This window comes from Sipha flava, unplaced genomic scaffold, assembly GCF_003268045.1.
Source record: "Sipha flava isolate LNK unplaced genomic scaffold, YSA_version1 38_pilon_pilon, whole genome shotgun sequence".
NCBI classification, from domain to species: domain Eukaryota; kingdom Metazoa; phylum Arthropoda; class Insecta; order Hemiptera; family Aphididae; genus Sipha; species Sipha flava.
This window is the reverse complement of record NW_020273099.1, coordinates 635,770-658,083: the sequence shown is the minus strand read 5'-3', so window position 1 is coordinate 658,083 and position 22,314 is coordinate 635,770. Positions and strand designations below refer to the sequence as shown.

The following is a 22,314-nucleotide window of genomic DNA, read 5'->3' as shown; positions in this document are numbered from 1 at the left end:
AACGAAAACAATAGTAGTGACAATCTAAAAAATTCATTTTAGTACTACTCTTAATAGGTATTACATATTGTATTTCAATTTGAAATTATGTAGTTGATAAACTCTTCAACTGCAAGTGATAAGCGATAGCTGATAATGTAATGACGTGCTGTATAGCTGATAATATTGTTTGAATTTGTATTTGATAATAGTGGGATTTCCATGGTTCCCCACCCTAAAAATAGCACATTCTCAACTTGAATGTTTGTCGGTTATGTTAATTTGTAGATATATTCGAAACGTCATGTCTTCCAGCAATCATTTCGTTGTTACAGTTAACCATGTTTTCAAATTTTTTTTTTTTTTCGTATCTACCACCTAAGTTTACGTCAAGTAATATAAGACACTAATTATTTGTGTATTAAAATCATAATTACTAATACAGCATTACATATTCAGAGTCGATGTGTGCACGATGATCCTCCATGATGAATTCCAGCAAAAGCTATACGACCGTGCGGCGTCGTTGTTTCTAAACTTTCCGTTCCATTTTCTCAATGAAATTTCCAAAGAGAACTTCGAACGGTCATGTAACTCTCGCAAAACGGTATTTTATTACTCAAAACGTTTCCCCAACATGTGTACGAGCTCATCGTTTTACGATGATATTATGAACATCGCTGAAATACATGTTAATTATTACCGTAAGTGCCAAAAGCTGCTTCAATAATTAATTAAAATAATAATTAATTAATTTTCTATTATTTGCGTAAGTTGCGTAATTCAAAAAGTTAAATCATGTCCCGGTTGCTTAAATAATGCTTAAATGCATGGTTAACTAGACTATTGATGCATTTCACAAGTTATATTTAACCATGTAATCCTATGGCAGTTCCTTACGGTACTGTGTGGTAGTTAATACTAGTAGTAGGACTAATGCTATGAAATAGTAGCTGTCCTGTGATTTATGTTATATTAGATGTTGGATGATTACCTACAGGAAAATCGTATCTAGGATTGTATAGTGTTTCTATATTGTAGTTTACAAAAGAATGTAAGTAATAGTTAAGAATATATGTTTCATGATGGACTTAAATAATTTTGTTTTTCTGTAAAAGATTTTCTAGTATTTCATATTAATGCAGATTTCTACTAAAATATTTTTTTTTTTTTTTTTTTTATAGGAGAAAATTTATACTTAAATTAAAAATAAGAATATTTGCATTAAAAAAATGAATATTTATCAATATAAAGTAGTAATCACTATTTTCTAAATACAATATCCTCCAAATTTATTGTGATTTGAAATTATATTTTATTTGCAACTAAACATATCTATTTATTTAACAAACTACATTGTAAGTTTTTATCTGACGAAGCCAGGGCGGTTTCAAGATATTTGCTACCTTAAACAAAATTGTTGTGAAACACCTTCATTGTACTATTAACTGATTTATAAACAATGAAGCTTATGAAAAATGTGTGTTTAAGGAATTGAGTACATTTCAGTTCAAAAATAAACAAGGAATTCAAGTATTGTATTCTGACATCATGGAGTAATCAATCACCTGCACTTCTTATACAACTACTGCTGACTAAAACAAAAATTATAAGTCATTACTATAATCTACAAATTAAAAATATTCAATATTTTTTACCACTTTATACCATAATTAAAGTCTATTATTTATATTTTGTGATGTCTAAATTTAGCTGTTCTCAAAAAATCCTGGACACAACTTATTTCATATTACTTAAATATAGGTCTAAATACATACTTAAAATTTTGATTGGTACCTAAATATTTTTCACTTTATTACTATAATTAAAGTGCTTAGGTCATATTATACAAATTAAGGTGATTTTTTCATTATATACAATATCATTCCTTGCTTGTGTATCTCAAATAAACAATCAATAAAAATGTTATATTGTTATATTATAATAGTTTCGTTATTTTAATCAACAGAATCCCGTTGGTTTGATTTTGGTCAACTTTATTCAGAACCATCTTTCAATGAATCTACAGTTCCATGGGTCAATCGTCCTGTTTTACAGCCAATAATCTCACCAAGTACAATTGTTCATAGTGTAAATTATAATTACAATAATAATCAGAAAAATTTTACAAATAATTCATCTTTAAAAGTTCAATTACCTAATAAAGTAGTTACTATTCTAGTTCCAACACCTAGTTCAGTTGAATCATTTTCAGAATCTACTTCACCATTTGATTCTGAAGAGTCTATTACACCAATTAAAACAACAACTAAAAATAATAATGGGTTTAAAAAGTTATCTGAAGAAAATAATAATAAAATAGATATCATGGAGGATGATATTCAAAATGGAAGTATTTTCTCTGATAGTTCTAGGTCTGATATAAGTGATGAAAAAGCTATATCATATGCAGAAATCATCAAATATCCTAAATCTTCAAAACCAAAACAATCTGCAAAAAGTAAACTTAATATTATTGAAGAATCTAAAAGAAGAGAACCAATTAAATTTAATAGAATTCCACCATCTAAGAAGGTATCAATTAAGCTGCCAGACGCTCCATTTCTACCAAATAATCAACATTGTGCATTTTGTAAAAACAATGGAGAAGAAGAATCAGTTTACAGAACACATTTTGTTAAGGATGAATTAGGAAATGTAAGTTGTCCATTTCTATCAAGGTATACATGTCCACATTGCAAAGCAACTGGAACTAAAGCACATACTATTAGTAGATGCCCATTAAGTAATAAAAATAGAATTAATAAATTCCATAAACAACAGTTATAAACATAAGTTCAGTGTTGACATTATTTTATTGTTTTAATATGTTATATATTTTTTAAATATTTTATGATTAATTTATTGTTTCTTTTATCTATTGGAGTAAACATAATTTTTAAAATTTAAATAATTTCATGAACTTGATATTTTTTACATTTTATTCTTTTAGATTTCATTGCAAATATACTACTATTAATTTAAGACAATTTTGTTCTTGTTTAAATCAAGTTTATATACTGTTATATTTTTTAAGATTTAAATGTTTAATATAATTTTATTTAAAGAATAAGGGAGATTATAAATAAAAGGCTATATTAATGCTTTGTTAATAAAATGTTTTAAATTTCTTTTAAGTTATCCTTAATCAAAAATAAATTCTAGTTTTAAGCTGTTTACATAGAAGTTCTATTGTTATTTCTCTGACATATTTCTTAGGTTTACTTTTTTTAATTTAAAAAAATTGTGTAACATTATTTCTTTTAGTTATAATTTTAGTTATATTTTTAAATACTTGAAAATATATTCAGAAAAATTACACTTAAATGAAGAAACATTTAAAGATGAATAATTAATTTTTTTTTTAAAAAAAAAACAGTTAGTATGTAGTTCATAATACTTAGTCACTTATTGCTGACTATATATTTTAGAAGTGTGTATGATCAAATTATAATTTCGAAAATATTGTCTTACATGATCAATAAAAAGTATGAATTTTAAAGTATGAGTGAGAATTATGTGTTTAAAGTTGAATAGTTCTAGTATAGTAGGTTGGATTGATTTAACTCTAGAAAAATTGTTTGTAAAAAAGCAAGATATCAAGAATAAAATTTAGATTGAAAAAGTACAAGAAGGATTAAATATATTATGTGATTAAAAAAAAAAAAAAAAAAAAAACTATGAATTAAAATGTTGAATACTGAATAATAAAACAGGACTGATGATGATTGTAGTACAGGATGGGGCACTGAAACGACCGACCTACTAAGATAAATTTTCTCAGTAGTAATTAAATTAAGAATATTTACTAAATATTAGTTGAAAGATAACATGCCATTTAGTAAACATGGAACAGTGGCGTGGTGAGCAATGTGTTTATGCGATAAAATCGTTTTACAAAAATAATGAGTTATTTAGCTACTGAGTATAGTACACATTTCAAATGGTATACTTTATTTTGAAAGTTATAATATTTACATATTAATTATAATTAATTTATATTTTCAAGAGCTTGTAATTTTTTTTTTTTTTTTCATTAAATCGCTGTAAATGGGTTTTAGTTGGTTAGTATATGTTGTCAGATACCGCGAGTAAATTGAATTTTTCAGATATTGTAGAATTATTTCCTTTCGTGTAAACAGCAACTTTCTTCGTAATGTTTTCCCGCCACTCGTCAGTTTTATTTAATTCATATTTTTATTTTATGACATCTACATGCTGGTATATAAAATACTATTTTTTCTCTGACTTGATCAAATATAGGAATAATACTTCTCATATAAATAACCAATATATTTTAAGTGAATACGATTTGGCACATATTTTAATCGTAAATTATGATACGACTTTAAGCAACCAGTGTATACAAAATGCTACACATTTATTAAATCCTTCAAAAAATCTTTTGTCATGATAATTTTTTTCAAATCGTAATATGGTTCGCTTTCTGTATCTATTCACAATTTATAAAATCAAATCATATCAAATAATCAAAATAATAATAAAAAAAAATAATAAAAATAATAATAAATAATCATAATCAAATCATATTCTAGTTATACATGTTAAAATGGAATTATTGAATAAGATGTAAATAACTTTATTTTATTTAATTTGCCTTTGTTCGCCATTACTGCAAAACTTTTATGTTATTGATAATTATAATATTTTATCGCTACAGAAATTAATTCAGTCTTAGTTTTTGTTTTTAATAAGTGTTTATATAGCGCAATGTAAGCATCTACTGTGTAAAATAATATACCGGCACAAATCCTTGCGCACCAGTCACGCCACGCGTATACGTACGATCAGTGGCATAGTCAGGAATTATTCAAGAGGAGGGTTTATATTTTTGCACTAAAATATATAGTCCCGGTAAAACTGTAAATGGTCCACCGAGCTGTAAGTAAATTGAATAATACATCTTTGATTAGACGAATAATTATAACCTATTTGTAAACGTTATTATTATTGTACAGAGTACACATTTATTAACTTTATATAGATACAATGGTAAAAGTATAAAAAAAAAACTTTATTCAATTGTAGTATAAGTATTAGTATGAATTAAAAATATTTATAAAATATTAGCATTTACATTCTAAGTTAGGTATAATGTATAAGCAGGGTCGGCGTAAGGCTAAATGACGCCCGAGGCCAAAATGCCAACTGGTGCCTTTTTCATACTACCCTTAATATCATTATACTTAGAAAAAATGTTATCGTCTAATTTTTAGTAACGAGTCACGGCGGCTCGACGCGATCCCGATTGAACGATAATAAATATTTGGGAATTATAGCAACATTACGATAAAACATTCTATGCTAAACCATAGTAAATATACTTAAAATACTTAAAATATACTTATGTTATTTTAATATGTGGCTAAACAAAATAACCATAACTATTATCAATATTTCAATATAAAGTTATAGGTATTTTACATTAAAAAATAATAATATTACTGACATATGTGTAAAATTGTAAAAAACAATTTTGGCGCCCTAGGCGATCGCCTGAGTCGCCTTACCCTTACACCGGCCCTGTATATAAATTATAGCAATCTTATTTTTCTTGAGATTTTAGCAAAGTTATCAAGAACTTAATTTGTAGTTGAAATTATTTCACGATGTATATTTACTAATGCTAAACTATTTATTCGATTTTCTCCAGTAGTATTTCTGTGGTATGTTCTAAGTCTTTTTAAGGTAGGAAAATTACCTTTCACTGCTTGCTGTAGTTACGGGAAATGTAGCTAGTATTTGCAGAAGTTTATAAGTTGATGGAAAAATGAGTGGGTTATATGTTAGAAGAGCATCCAAGCATTTTTTGGTTTTTCTGCTCCAACAAACTTTTGTGTCAATGTTAATACGTCTCCAATCAATGAATTAGGACTACATTTTAAATTTTCACAATAATTTTTTGCCAAACTTATAATGGTTTTTTCTTTATTTGGCAAGAGACACCAAAAATTGGCGATCAGATATTTATGTACAATGAATCTATCATGAAGTTGTCTAATAATGTTATTTAAAAATGGAATGAACAATGATATTTTATAGTAATCGTTTGGGCAGGTAGTTTTTACATTAAACTGTTTTTTTCTGTGTTTGTAACATGAGGTAAAGTTATTTCAATATCAAGTGATGTACATTTTTCTTTCACTTCCATGAATATTTTTTCAAATTCTTCATTAGCATTATTTTTGATATTTTTTAACACATTAGAAAAATTATCTGCCAATAACATGGCTTCAACTAAATCAATATTTTGATATTGAAGAAGTTTACTGAGAGGTAAACTTATACTAAATACTTTTGCTAGTAGATATGTTGCTGAAATAAATTCCGGTTGTTTAATAGCACACAAGAGTTGATAAGCTCCTGATGACGAATCTTTGTCTGGCCACATAGAAATGGAAAATTCATCAACAACTGTGTCAAATAATTCCATAAAAGTAATTATGGAGTCATGCCGATTGAACCATCTTGTTGGACAAAGTAATTTTAATTTTGTAATCTGAGATCCAGGACAAACACGTTTTATTGATTCTAACATTACGTTTTGTTGTTTATGGTATTTAAAAAACACGCATACTTTTTGTATATTGCCAGTACAGTTTCGTATGGATTGAATATTACATGTATCAGATATTGCTAAATTTAAATAATGTGAGGTGCAATGAATGTAGTGAGCGAGTGCATATTTTTTATAATAGTTTGTTCTTTTATTTTTTGAATATGTATAGTAGGTATCCATAATAATTACTAACTAGTAAAAACTTAACAGTTAACAGACGAGAGGGTCGCGACAGCAACGTGAGCTAGTTTTTCGGAGCAGTCATCATGACTGATATTAATGATAGTTTCATTATGATCCTGTGTTTGTTATCATTAAATATAATATAAAATCTATAAATAAATACAATACAAAATACATAGTAAAATTATTACTTATTAGGTATTTTATCAATTTAAAATAACCTTCCTTATGTAATATGTTTTATATTATTAGTTAAGAATATTATATCAGGTGCGACGAGAGGGGGGAGGCAGCTGGGGCTGTAGGCCAAGGACCCGGGCTTCAAAAAGAGCCCGGGGCCTGAGCAAGTTCACTATGTCTTGATCATTGTGTCGAGCTATTTATGGATCACTAACATGAATTGTGCTAATAACCTACCCAAATAATTATAGCGTATGCTGTATAGTTATGTAGTGATCGTTGTGCAGAACACTATGATCGGTACCACATTAATTATTTACCGACGTCGCACGTTCGTTGTTATCTTGAGACGTAATGGTGAGAGAGATAGGTAATTTGAATAATTAAACACTTGTATTTTAACACTCGTAAAAATTATTGTTTTTATTAATTTACTATAAGAAAAATAACAAACAATTAAAACAAAATTAAAGGTTAGTTTATTTTGGGTAAAGAATTATGTACTGGCGGTATTGTGACTGTAACAATGTCCACGACGAGTAATAATTTATTTAAAAGGATAATGACCAGTCTAATACTAAATACTAAAAAAAAAATAAAAAAAATAAAAAAAAAAGATACCTGTATTTAAATCTGTCAAAGTGGTGTAATTCTAATATTACTTCCTTCCACTGATAATGTAATAATTTAGCATTATCATGTTAAGAGGTGAAAAACTACTTGTTGTTTTCACCTTTGCCCTGAATGTATTTCGCGTAACATCTTTTTTAATACTTATTTTTTGTTTTTCAATCGGAAGATTAGTTTTTAACAAATGTTTTACAATGAATGGCTTCTCTATTTTTCTCTATCACTCGCCATATTCTTAAGTTCCCTGTAGGAAGTGACTCGTGCACTCTGCATTATTTGGCTAATGTATCTTGTATTTTTAATACTTTAACTATTTTATTTCACATTATTTATATAACATATAATTTTACATAACATTAAATTATTAGATCATGCTGATCATTGGGCTTACTACAGTTATAAAAAGTCTACAATAAAATGAACACTACATTATTGATCTAAAATGTAGAAAAATAACTTTTTCAAAAAAGACCCATAGGCTATAAATAATTATTTTCTTTAGTCTGTGGAATAACCATGACTGCGATTATATTATCTCTTTAGTCAGGGGTGGATAGGCCCATAATGAAAAAGGGATTTTTCCTGTGTGCTCTCGCCTTATATTATGTTGGTGGCCCCTTCGATACTATACATTTTTTCATGGTAATTTATTATTATTTTTTTTTATTATTAAATTAGGATGAGTAAATATAATAAAAATTATGAATTATTATTATTGACACGACTCAAGATGTTTCAGTAACTGATCAGTGTTCGGTAATTATTCGCTACGTCAGTGGTACTACTATTCATGAAAGATTAGTCGGTATCGTCAAATGTACCTCTAGTAAAGAAACTGATTTAGTTGAATTAATTTTGAAAGTCTTCAATAGTATGAATTTGGATCCCAAAAAATGTGTTGGTAATGCTACAGATGGAGCAACAAATATGCGGGGGAAGTATCGTGGATTTTCTGCTCAGCCAAGTAATGTGGTACAAAAACAAATCCCTATATGGCGCTATGTTCATATATTGAACTTGGTAATTGGTGATGTAACGAATACAATTCGAGTCCATTAATTTATTTGAAGCACTTAATGGATATGCATATTTTATTAAAGAATCGCATACGCGTATGGATGTGTGGACTACTAAGAAAAAATATAAATGAATATGCTCTATAGGAAAGATAAGATGGTGGTCTAAAGATTGTGCTTTAACCAAAGTTTTTGATCATTTTAACTGTCCAAAATCTGGTATATTTGTGGAACTTTTAACTACTTATACATTAATTGAAATTAAAAATAGTCATTCTATAACAGCTGATGTTCAATACAAAGCAATAGGTCTTATAGAAGGATTATGCAAATATGAAACTATTTTAACAGCTCAAATTTATTTACGCAGTTTTCAAAAAACTACTCTACATTCTAAGTATTTAAAAGGGTATGGAGTAAATATGATGATATCTTAAAAAGTAGTTCAGGCAACACTTAATGAGCTGAAAATTATGGTACGTGACTTTTCAAGCACCAAGGAAGTAACAGAAAATTTTATTGAATGGGCGAATAATAAATTAGAAGTTGAAGAGAGTGAAGTAAAAGTTAATGATGGTTTCAACAAACTCGAAAAAGAAAAAGAACCAGGCAATTTTCCTATGAATCAGTCGATGATCCACTAGATGACCGTCTGCGTGCATTTGAAATCAATGTTTATAATTTAAATTTGATACAATAATACATGCTGGTAAAGTTTGGTAACGATATTGTATTTATAGATTCAATACATGGAACAAATTTATATGATTTTCATTTAACTATTCTTCTTGTAGTTGACGAGTTTGGGAATGGAATTCCAGTAGCTTTTTGTATATCAAATAAAAAAGATACTGCTACTTGGATTACATTTTTTGAAAAACTACGTGATCGCAGTATATATTCTTCTCTAGCCAAAAGTTTTTATGTCAGATATTCATGATTCGTTTTATAATGCATGGAGAATAGTCATAAAACCTGCTAAGATGAGGCTATTATGTACATGGTATGTGGATAGAGCTTGGAGAACAAACCTATAAGAGAAAATTAAAATTCAAGAAAAGAAAGCCTTAGTATATAAAGGACTAAGAGTTATATTACTAGACTCAAATATCGACCGATTTGTTGAACTTATGGATGGTTATGGTTAAATAAATATTTTGTATATAAATTCAACATGTATGAGATTTTTATTTTCATAATCAACCCAACAAATAATTATAACTATATTTCCTATGATAAATTAAAAAAGAACAAGTCTTAATATAAAATTTTACAATTATAATTCTGTTATTATTACAATGTACAATTTGTATTATACATATACTGACTATATATATATATATATATATACACAATTACAACTAATCTCGCTTTAATTTTAAATTTTATTTTTTTTATTTTCTAATAGTCTTGCCTAAATTTTTTTTTGTTTACTTTATCATGTCGAAGAGCATACTTTAATCTCGCCCAAAAATTAGGATCTCCCCATTCTATATAAGTATGTAAAGACACATATTTCTGAAATTTCGGATCCAAATCTTTCACTGTCAAATTCTCGAAAAATATGATTATATTTTTTTTTCGTTCGTTTACAGTATTTATAAAAGCGGTTTCGAATTCCATACGACACCAATCACTCTCTAAAAAATTTGGCGTCACCAAAATAATAGTTCTATATGATTCTTGAATTGAGCGAATAATTTGATCAGGAATTAATTCTCCAACTTCCCAGTCTCTGTCGTGAACACAAAGTTTAAACGATTGAGCATCTGTTTCCAAATTTGGTATTATATCCTTTTTGACAATATCTCGATCTGCATGAGCAAAACTGACAAATGCACTGTATTTTTTATAGTATCTATGTTTGTCAGGAAATATCGTGGGTAAATAATGATGTAACTGTACAGCGATTTCTGTTTTATATAATGCTAAAATTAAACCTAACCCAATTGCAACAAAGACTAAAAAGATAATCATAATTATCATAAAATAATGGCTTTGACATATATCATCTAAATATAGGGATTCTAGCTTCTTCGATGAGTCAGAGGAGCATGTTACGTTGTCTGAATCATAAATCTATAATAAAAATACGAAATATAATAGTTATCTGGATGATAGGCAACTAAACATTCACCTCAACTAAAATGTACGGTGAGGTGAATGCTTGTGCCTACCCTACAATTTTATTCATTTAAATATTATATAAAAATAAGTTTTACTTTTTTTGAATATTTATGAATAAAGTCAATTGTACTCTTTCCCTTACAATCACACGTCCATGGATTACCGCTCATTGTTAAGAGGTTTAGGTTAGCTGATATATTGTGATTTATATCACTAATATCCACTAAATTATTATGTTCCAAACGTAATTCCTAAATTAACATAAATTTAAAAAAAAATTTAATTTTATGAAAATAATTATTTTCATTGAAACCAGTGACGTTACTTACTCCTGGTAGTTTAATTGAACAGCCTAGAAAATTGGAACATTAAAAAATAATATAAAAACCAAAATTAAGTAAAATAAAATAAATTATTTTTTATATTACTTGGCGAATGTTTTCTATTCGAAATGATATATTTATTCATAGATACTTAAAAAAAATGTTTGAGTATTTGAAAGTGTGGTAAATTGGAAGGGGTAGATAGATCAATCTAAATATTTGTACAGGTAGTTTCAATTTCAATTAGCAACACTGATTGATATATACTATAAAAAATGAATGAATATTGTGAAAAGTAAATTATTTTTCGATCCTTAATGGACTTCTTTTGAAACAAAAATGGATAACCATACATAAAATATCTAATGAACTCAAAGTCTTATAGTAGCTTAATATTACTACTATTATAGAAAAGTTAACTTTTACAATATAAATAAATTCATAGTATAAATTTATATAATAAGAAAAAGATTTTTATCAACTTACCCTAAGACTCACAGGTAACTGCGTCATATGTATAACTTTCAACTTGTTATAGCTCACATCTAACTTTCCAATGGTAAGGTTTTCGTAGTTTGGTAGTTTGACGATTAAATTATTTCTTAAATTGACCTCTGTATAGTTAATATTTTTACTGGAAATTATTTTTTCTGGTGCCGATGTTAAATTCTTGTTAGAACAGTCCATTATTGCAGAATTATCAGAAGGTCGGTAAGCACATATACAGTCTGTACAGTTAGACTTATTTGAATCACGAAATAATTTCCAATCATAGGTTAATCTATCTATATTAATATTTGCAAATTCCAAACCAACACCGTCATCACAAATCATATTGTGTTCAATTTGCAAGTACTTGTAAACTGATTTTGGCATTCTATTGTGAATGAATCTTCCAAATTGATAGTTACGACCATCACATATAAATTGTTCACTAGACACAGTTATTTTCCTAGGATTTTCTTGTTTAGGTTGTACTCTGGCAAATATTTCTAAATGTGATAAATCAATTAATCGTATAGGATTAAAAGTAAAATCGACTGTTAATTGGCTCCCTAAAAATTGAATATCATCTATTCTAATAACATTCAAGCTATTTCCTGAAAAATTTAAATTTTTTAACTTTACTAAATTTAACCAATCATATTGAATCTCAGTTATGTTATTATATGATAAATCTATATATTCAATAGAACTCAAATATTCAAATGAAAATAAAGAATTTTTCGAATATAGGCTGCTGATATTATTCTGACCTAATTTTAAAGATTTTAAAATTGGGTTATTTAAAATTGCCTGATCAATAAAGATTAAATTGTTTTTAGTTAGATCAAGCGCGACCAAATTGGGTAGGAAACTAAACCCATAGTTATTTATTTGAAGTATTAAATTATTCGACAAATTTAACTCTTCCAAATTCTTTAATGGTTTTAGAAACTCGCTTTTTATTTCTTTGATCTGATTTTTAGACAAATCTAATACTTTCATTTTCGAAGAATCTTGAAAAAATGTCTCTGGAATTTCAGTTAAATGGTTTGAAGCTAAAAATAATTCTGTAATATTAGGTGAATTCCAAATCATATCTTCAGGTACCTTATTTATATTTAAGTCAACAAGGTGAACTGATTGCAATTGGTTTAAACTTGATAAGAATCTTCTAGGTACAGTAAAATGGCCATAGTTGAATCTAATTTTCTGCAATGAAGTATTTTGAAATGGTTGATCAGGCATGGTTGTTAAATTGAAATTTTTGTTTAATGATAATCGAAGAAGGTTATTGAGATCCATTTCAATTGATATCAGTCTATTGTTACTTAAATCCAGAGTTTTTAGACTTTGAACATTTAAGCTCCATGTTTTTAAATCATTTGAGTCCAAAAGCAAAGCTTTCAATGAAATACCATAAAATAAATCCTCATCTATTCTGGATATCTTGTTTCCTCCTAAATCCAAAATTACTAATTGAGTAAGATATTTGAACACATCACGAGGTAATTCATCAATATCATTGTGTCTAAGATATAACTCAGTTAAATTTGGAATTCCTTGAAACGACTCATTGGTTAATATTAATTTTTCAATTGTATTACTTATTTCTAATATTGTCACGTAATCTAAATTTGATAAGTAATAACTTTGTAACCTATCAGTGAACGTCACCCATGACAAGGTCAAATTTTTTTTAATATCATTGATACCAAGTGTTGAGATGGTTTGTTTAATTCCTATGTCGAACAAAAAGCAATCTGAGTAAGATAATTCCGTAATATTAATTTTATCAAAAGATTTTTCCCACTGAGTTTGTTCAGAATTACAATCTATATGAATAGTTGATTTCCCCGAATTGGCTTTCACAGTTGATGAGTTACATATTACATTTATTTCTTTATCATTTTCATCACAAGAGCATTTTTCTGTCTTTAAACAGGACCAATTTGATAATACTTGGCTTACGAAGAGTTGGCACATAACAATGTTGATTAATAACCAGTTCATTCTGAAAAAATATTTCAAGTGTCATGTTAAATTTTTAAGTCGTGTTCTGGGATATTATAATAAAGATTTAGTAAAATCATGATTATTCATCATATTTTGTCACACTTTACCTATTTTCTTAATGATATCATATATAAATATAATATTTCACTTCAGTGTACCATAAGCCGATTGAAAAATCCAGGATTCTAAAAAATTAACCAAAACTACTAAGTTTTTAATTTTATTCTTTTTTACTATTATAACGATACCACATATTATTATAATTAATATTATTTATTTTGCATAGTATAAGAAATAACCTAATCATGGATATTTAAATATATGTACGACAATTTATTGATTACGGGAAATTGGAATGTGGTTAGTAAAAGCGGTTTGCATCATTGGCATTGTCAAAGTAACCAAAAACTATATTATATATAGACTAATATCACACGATAATAGTAAGAGATATATTATCGGATCCAAAGATGTGAAGCATAGATGACAAAAGCGCAACAGAACGAAGTATTTGATATTTGAATTAATATAAAAAAATAAATAAAAATTCAATATATTTAAATATTAAACAGAGATGCTCCTAATCTAAAGCTATATAGAAAATCAAAGGATATAACGATTTCGGATATATAATTTATGGAAACAACAATAACATAACCAAAGCAGTCATGTCCTGGAAACTGACAAAGAAGAGATTACGAGGACTTACGATGAGTGGCTGGAATGAGTGAATAATTAGAGAATAATAATTCGGGTTTAATAGAAGTGGTGATATTAATTCTTATTGAGTAGTAGAAAAATAAATATATACCTATAAAAATGTGTTTTATTTTATCCATCTATTCAGTTATTCACCATCATTTTTTCTTGGTCCTGTATCCCGTTGCAGACGGATAATCTATGAGAATATACTGTGCGGTGATCAAAACCTGATTATATTTAATATCATTGATTATAAATGCTTATAAATATTATAAATAATAATAATATATATATATATAAAAGTATTTATAATCAATGGTAATATTTATACAATTGTAGGTAGTTGTTTGTTATCGCCCCGCCGGTACATCGTATAAAATGTATTTCTCCACCACTCTTGTTTGTTATCACTTCGCCATATAGTTATTAATATTACGTTGTTCCTACAAATATTGTGTTTAAGGCTGGGACCACATAAGCGTGCATCGTACGCGCGTTTTAACGTGCGTATATTTTGACACACGTATTAAGCGCGATTCACACTGGTACGACACGACACGACACGGCATGGCACGGCCAGACACGACAATAATGTGTCAAATACACATATGACCGACATCGGCCAAACGGCAACTAGTACTGTCACTACTGTACGACGCGCAATATAATATAAAGACTGTATCTATGTACTACGTCTATAATAATTATAATATCATTGTATAATATAATATAATAATAAATAAATCAAGCGTTCGACGAGTTTGTACGCAATTCACTCTGAAATTTCTCAACAAATTATTATATAGGTACTCAATTATTAATAATAAATATAAATAATAACATATGGGTAATAAAATAATAATTAGATAATAATTATGAGTACATAAAAATATGTATATTTCAACTAGATTCCGACAGTTACCGACAGAGCGACAAAACATTCTTTGCTCAAATGTCTTGTAGTGTCGTGTCGTGTCGTATGGTGACGTTACGGAGCTTGCCGGATCGGTGTGAATCACTGTATTCAATTATATTGATAGAATATTTTGTCGTATCGTACCAGTGTGAATCGCGCTTTAATCAGTTCACACGACCGTAGATTATTTTTGAAAAAATAGTTTCGTACAGATTTTTTGCAGTACAAAACGTAGGTGTAATGGATTCGAACGAAATTGTTACGTTCTCGTGTTTGGTGTACATGTACTTAAAAAACCAGCAGCAAAGAAAATAATTTTGAGTTCACCCTATAAACTTTGAACGTCAATCACGTAGTCATTATTTTTAATTGTATAAGCAACTTCGAAAAAGCAATGTTAAGTTTTTTAATTATTTTCGCATGTCGATAAGTTCATTTGATGAGTTATCGTACATATGAATATATATAAAATTATATAAAACGATAAGATACAAATATGGGAATTTTAATAGTAATGACAAAGCAATTTTAAACCAGGCTAATTTTTTTTTGTTTTTCTCTTTGTAATTTTCATTTGAAGTATCCCATGATAGTGGCCGTTTTTAAAATTCACTATCAATAATAACCAGTCGCGTAGCTAGAAATTTCTAAGGGGGGGGGATGTTATTCAAAATTAATTGACAAAATTATACTCACGAAATTGATTACTTTACGTATACTTAAATTTTTCACATATATATTATTATAATTAATACAAAAAAAAAAAAAAATTAATTAAATTAAATTAACTTAATGTGTCTATTCTTTAAAGCTAGAGTATTTATTATTTCGTCGGTGGTTACGACTAAATCCTCATGAATATTCATAACTGCTAAGCCGTTTAACCGATTTTCACCAGTTGTGTTCCTTAAACATGTTTTTAAACGCCGTAAAGGGGAAAACGATCTTTCACTGCTTGCAGTGGTTACTGGTAAAGTAATCAATATTTTTAAAAGTCGATGAACAGTAGGAAATATTTATTATTCTGTAATGCGGAAAGTACAACAGTCTACGAGTAGCAGACTACAAAGTTTTGTTTCAGAGTTTAAATATACATTTACATCCGATGGATACGTTTTATTTTGCGTACTATGTGGTAATTTTTTTTTTAATGCATATAAATACATATTAAGGTAGCCATATTAAGAAAATAAAAAACGGGACAGATGTTACCCCCCCCATACAAAAAAAAACCCTCATTCATGTATTCCACACATATGCACACAAATCTCGAGAGTCCAAATTTGTCATATTGCAAACAATTATTTTCTTTTTACTTTATCCTTTTTTAGTTAAATAACCTAAATAATAAAATATTTTCTTTTAATTATTCATCAAACAACACAATGTAACATTTCAAAACTATTATAATTTCTTACACAATTAAAAAAATTTAATTTTTAATATAACAATTAAAATATTAAACAGTGTATTGTTACATAAAATGACTCTTATATTTTTTTAATAAGAATTAGGAAAATTATACACTCTTATAGCAATCTTCATTATTTATGAATTTTGTAAGCCTTCTTCTACAAATTTCACTGTTTTCTTGTACTTTTCGGAAAAACTTATTGAATTAAACAATTTCGGATGTTTCAAAAGAAATTCAAAAAATTGTGAACAAGTTAAGTTTTTAAAGTGTTGTTTGGTAATTATTATCGATCTAAGAGTTTTGATATTAAAATACATGATATAATAAATAATATCGAAATAACGGGATTAAAACGGGACAATCTTCTAAAAACAGGAAAAAAGCGTCTCATTCGAATTTTGTGGGGACAACGGGACGTGATGATCAAAAAAGGGACGATCTCGTTTTAAACGGGACGTTTGATCACCCTATTGCATATTATAATGCATATTTTAATGATTTTAGAAGCATATTTGGATGCATATTTGTGTTTTTTTAGAGCTATAAGTCTCTAAGCCTAATAATTACTAATTAATACTGGGTCCCGGCTTTAGTGCTTTACATTATTGTTATCGTAATATATATTTAATTTTGATAAATAAGTGTAAATCACGGCTTATGATGCATCTTTATCTTGATAAAACATATTATGTATACCACGGCTGAGGGGGGAGGGTGTTACTACACCTGTAACACTCCCCCTGGCTACGTACCTGATATTAACCATATTTTATGGAAAATTTATTATAATTTTTGAATTTAAATTTTCCACAAACTACACTCAACACAATGTTATTATACGTCCGTATTATATATAATTGTGCATCCGTATGCAAGGGCGTCCGCAGGAAGGAGTATGTAGGGACATTTTCCCTCCCTTGGCTTTTTCATGGCCTAATTGTCATAACTGTTATGTAGTATAAAATATCACAAAATAAATATTTTTTTAAATTAAAAACAGTTTTTGGTACATTGAGTGCCACGATCAATATTTAGTCGACAAATGTTATGTGGTTCTTTATAGGTGTATACATATTTTTTTCACTGCTGCGCCCTCTTAATTCATCGGTTTTCGATGCACTGTTTCGAATTTTATATGTTAATATTTAAAAATGGTAAATACCAAATAGTTTGGTAATTGGTAATTCTTTATTTATTTTATAGAAGCTAGAAACAATTAACTTTATAAATAACCTAAAATTATCAAATCAATGGTTTTATTTTATTTATATACAAAAAAAAATGGATTTGTTGATTTAAAGTTGCACATTAATTAATTAAAATTAATACTGTAAGATCGTAATAGCGTAAGTTCTAATGTTCTAAGAATACACATAATTAAAAATTTAATTTTTTACCTTTCCTGCTTATATGATAGAAACACGTTAAAAACAAAAAGGTATTTTATCACTAATTGGATAATGAATCAAAAATTAAAAATTTAAATACCTTGCCCCCCCCCCCTTGAAAAATTCCTGCGGGTGTCTTATCCGTATGGCCATTCAAGTACAAAACACCATTTTTTTACAACGTGCGTATAGGTATATGTTTCGACGAGCGTTGTAGCATAATACGTAGATACGAAAATCAACGCCCATTCATACTAATGTACGTTTTGACACATGTCGTTAGTGTGGCCCAATCTATAAACATCAATATAAAATAATTAAAGTAATTTTTAGTAAATAAAAAAAAAAAATTTTAAAAAAAAATAAATAAATAAAAATTAGTAATTCTACAACAGACGTCAAAATTAACGTGCGTTACGACGTACATTATACGCTCGTGTGGTCCCAATCTAACTCATAATAGGTTTATAATCGAGAAGTGATGGGGTTCTGTAATGTGGGGAAATAAAAAGCGTCATGGATTAAAAGAAATTTTTTAAAATCATATTTGGCAGAATTAATACGGAGAACACATCTCGGGGAGTAAGATTTATTTTGTTGTGAATTTGGAAAAAATAAACATTTTCTGCAGGTGCTTGGTGGTGATAAGGAAGTAAGATTAAGTTAGGTTTATGATTAAAATATTTTAATCACAAATTAAACCGTTTAACTTCTATTTAATATTGTGATACCACAAAAAAAAGTATTACACAATCGACTATTGCGAAATCGTATTAGCAAGGTTATTGATGTTTTAAAGTTGAACGGAACGTTACTAAACGTTCCATATTAGCTTGTTTTTATTGTTATCAATTATAATACGAATAATGTTCATATTTCATATCAATCAGCCGTTTCGCGTGTTCAAGATTAACCATTTTTTTTCCTACGTAGAATTTGTAAAATTAAATTTTGAGGGGAGGTTACAACCCCCAAAATCCACCCATAGTTGCACCACTGTTCAAGTCAGCTTAGATTTTATAAAATGAGGACTAGACACATACTCGGTAAAAATGGGAATAAGATCTTTAATGGGTTATTACAACCTCCTAGTCGGCCTTGCGCACGGGCCTGTAATATTGTAAACATGTTGTAACTTTTCAGCGAATGGCGAACCGAACATCCGATAAGTGGGTGGGGGGGGGTTGTTTATAATGTTTTTATTTTAATTTTATTTTATGATACAAGAAAATACACTACGTAAATATAACATGGCACAATACGTGTACGTGAAGAGAGTAATGCAGCAGGTGGATTACGCAATTTAGAAGTCGGCCAATAGTAACACTTAGTTCGAAAAGGTATGAAAATAATGAGAGAATCAAAATCAAAACTGTGAACAGCTTCAACGAGCGACAGCGACCTGACCGATGACCAATGACATTTACGTACGTGTGTACAAGCTTCGGAAGATCCGGTGACGCGGGAATCGACACGCGCATTGACGCGGCATAACGTGGTTTGACCGCGGTGGGAAAACAACACGCGTCGCCGCGGGACGGGCACGAAGCGCGCGGAAAAACCGAACGGGACGTGACACGGAAAACTGCCGGCACAACGACTGCGGTCGACTAGTGTTACTGATATCGCCGCGGGACGGGTTCTGCGTTCGGCAGAATCAGTGGCCGAGATAACGTCGAGCCGGGCGGAAGGTCGGCGCGGCGTTCTGGCGATGCGAAGTGCTGACGGTACTGTCGGACGTTCGAACGCGACGAAAACCCGTAGGCGTATCACTCGAAGTGGCCGCGCGGTCAGTAATTGCGCACCCGGCGTGCCGCCACTCGACGTGTTCTCTTCTTTTTAACGTGCGCGCGCCACCGTCCTAAAAACGCCAGTGTTATGGCATCTTCACACCGTACGATATTGGTTTTTTTTTCCTTCACTGGAACGTTTTAAATTCCGCTCACTTTTAATTTATTATCGCGTTTGGAGTTTCCGTTTGGCGTCAACCTTGGAACCGCATTCGTGATCGTAGTACATGTTCATACCACAAGTACACCACCAATACGAACGCGAACGCATAATACTCTATTCAGATGCGTGCAGAATATCCGTTTTCCAATCGGAGTAGTTGAAAATCGAATCATTGACCTTTTTTAAACTTCTCGCCTTATTCTTACCCGTTATGTAGCTACCAGTTGTAAAATATGTTTAGATACCTACGCGCTGTTTTTATTTATATTTATTGGTTAAATTGTGATTTTATAATTAATTACTTGGCATAATATGTATTACCTAATTATATTTGTCCGCTTTGAAATCGATAGAATACAAATCGGCTGCATCCGAGTTGCGGTCAGAGACGATTTTTGAGATAAGGACACATAACAGTTGCGGTCAGGCGAATTGTAGGTAATATCCTAATTGCTATCATATACCTATTACTTATCTGTAAAATTTGTAAATAAAATAAACAAAATTGTATAGCCTAATAGTAAAGTGGCGTACATATAACTTTTGTATGGGGGGGATCAATTGCAAACAAATTGTTGTTGAAGGAAAATTCCTAAACCAAAGTACTTGCATATTTAAATAATAAATTATAATATATATATATATATATTGAATATATCAAAATAATAATTTACAATAAATCCTTGAAATATTTTTTTGTTTCCTTATAATTTCCTTACATTAAGAACACTATTTTATACAATTTTTAAAAGACCTATGGGTGGATTTGATCCCCACATCATCCCTTGTATACGCCCCTGGAATAGTTGTATAATCACGAACTAGATGATCACCAATCAATGGTACGGCAAAAGGTTAATTACAGTGTTAAACGTAAAGCAGTGGAGCAGTTGAGCGAGCGTCCCTCCAAAATTTTTCATTCTGAGATGTCAAGTACAGTACTCAGTGTACTGGGGTCAAATGGCGTTAAATTGAATAGAAAAAATATACACACTGCAAGAATGAATGATTATTACTAACCCGAAGTTGCCGCGTAACTTTTCACAATTAAATTTGACGCTTCCTAACGTAATTAATAAAATGCAAACCAAAAAATTATTAAAATTGTATTTTTATAAACGATGTTCAGAAAAATATAATATGTCTTACAAATCAGATAAACCTTAATTTTTAAAAACAATGTGATTCAATTTTTATGGATGGTAATTTTTCAAGTTGCCATTTTCCTTTTAAACAATTTTTTGTGATACATGGATATAAAAACAAAAGCAGCTCATATGTACCTTTGTTTTTTTTGTGATTGTCTAGTTAATTGCCTTGTAATACGTACAAGACTGTATTAGATCACCTCAAAGGTTGTTTGTTTGACTATATCCCAAATAGAGTCTTCAGTGATTTCAAACCTACACAATAAAAATAGTGTAGGCAGTCCTAAGTCTGTTTATAAAATGGAAAGGAAAATGTTGAAACTTTTTTATAAATAAAATAGCATAGTATATACCAAATATACTAGATATATATTTTGAGTGACCGCAACTAGTACGTAATTTTTGATTTTGACCGCAACTAGTATACACCGTAGAAATCGCACTTCAATTGTTGCTTTTAATGGTTAATATTTCACGTTCTTTTATGGTTGATTTAAGTAAAATACTAATCCCACATCGATATCTTTATAAAAATGACTGTCAGGTAGGTGGCATTGATGGAAGTACACTTCGAGTGAGGTATTCGCATATTACTTTAGTAGTAGTGTGCAACCCGACGGTTTGGAGTGGTTTGACTTATTTATGCTACTCTAACTATTTGTAGAGATCCATCGTTGATAAAGATATTAAAATCAGTCGACTAAAATGTCGACTAAGGTCTATTTTTACACAGCAGTGACGTGACAGTGAAATGACGGTTCCGGGATTTCGTCGACTGTAATTTGTACTCATAGCATCATAGGCGCAAATAGGGGGGAGGGCTTAGGGGGTATTAGCACCCCCTATTTTACAATTAGCATCCTCAAATAATGTTCGTATTTATGAATCAAAAACTTATTTTTGTTATCAGACATTTGATTAATAGAGTATATAACTGTAATGAAATATAAATGAAAACAATGTTATTCGATAAACGTCAACTCACATTTTTTCGAGTTCACCGAAACCCTAATTTAAATTAATTTTAAAACCGGAACCCTATAGGAACTTTTATTTGTATTTATTTAAAAATTGGCTCATTAAATCCTTATAGTTTTAATATAAATTAAATACCCAATAAATACAGAGCTTAAGCACCTTAAATAATAATTTACAATAACCTAACCCTTAGCATTGTCCCACGGAACCCTAAGGTTCCGCGGAATACAGTTTGGGAAACACTGCTCTAGTCCACTGGCGGTTGCACGTATCGTCCGTCGCTTGGGTCGTTATCAAA

The 22,314-nt window shown here is 29.3% G+C and overlaps 2 protein-coding genes across 6 annotated transcripts; one reads left to right on the top strand and one right to left on the bottom strand.

Annotated features, from left to right (window-relative positions):
• Window positions 1-236: 236 nt before the first annotated feature.
• On the top strand, window positions 237-2,860 carry LOC112688296. 2 transcript variants are annotated; one of them, XM_025561423.1, is made up of 3 exons: window positions 237-372; window positions 439-683; window positions 1,949-2,860. In XM_025561423.1, the coding sequence occupies exons 2-3, from the start codon at window positions 455-457 to the stop codon at window positions 2,767-2,769; spliced, it is 1,050 nt and encodes a 349-aa protein (XP_025417208.1). In that variant the 5' UTR covers window positions 237-372; window positions 439-454; the 3' UTR covers window positions 2,770-2,860. The 2 variants fall into 2 exon arrangements, with proteins under 2 accessions (XP_025417208.1, XP_025417209.1); XM_025561424.1 differs by lacking the exon at window positions 237-372 and having other exon boundaries at window positions 379-683.
• Window positions 2,861-9,938: 7,078 nt separating this feature from the next.
• On the bottom strand, window positions 9,939-20,118 carry LOC112688295 (protein toll-like). Of its 4 annotated transcripts, none has more exons than XM_025561419.1 (6): window positions 19,369-20,118; window positions 14,329-14,446; window positions 13,625-13,702; window positions 11,505-13,515; window positions 10,791-10,946; window positions 9,939-10,647 (listed from the first exon to the last, which is right to left on the bottom strand). In XM_025561419.1, the coding sequence occupies exons 4-6, from the start codon at window positions 13,512-13,514 to the stop codon at window positions 9,970-9,972; spliced, it is 2,844 nt and encodes a 947-aa protein (XP_025417204.1). In that variant the 5' UTR covers window position 13,515; window positions 13,625-13,702; window positions 14,329-14,446; window positions 19,369-20,118; the 3' UTR covers window positions 9,939-9,969. The 4 variants fall into 4 exon arrangements, with proteins under 4 accessions (XP_025417204.1, XP_025417206.1, XP_025417205.1 ...); XM_025561421.1 differs by having other exon boundaries at window positions 14,329-14,415; XM_025561420.1 differs by lacking the exon at window positions 19,369-20,118 and adding an exon at window positions 14,551-14,912.
• Window positions 20,119-22,314: the final 2,196 nt, after the last annotated feature.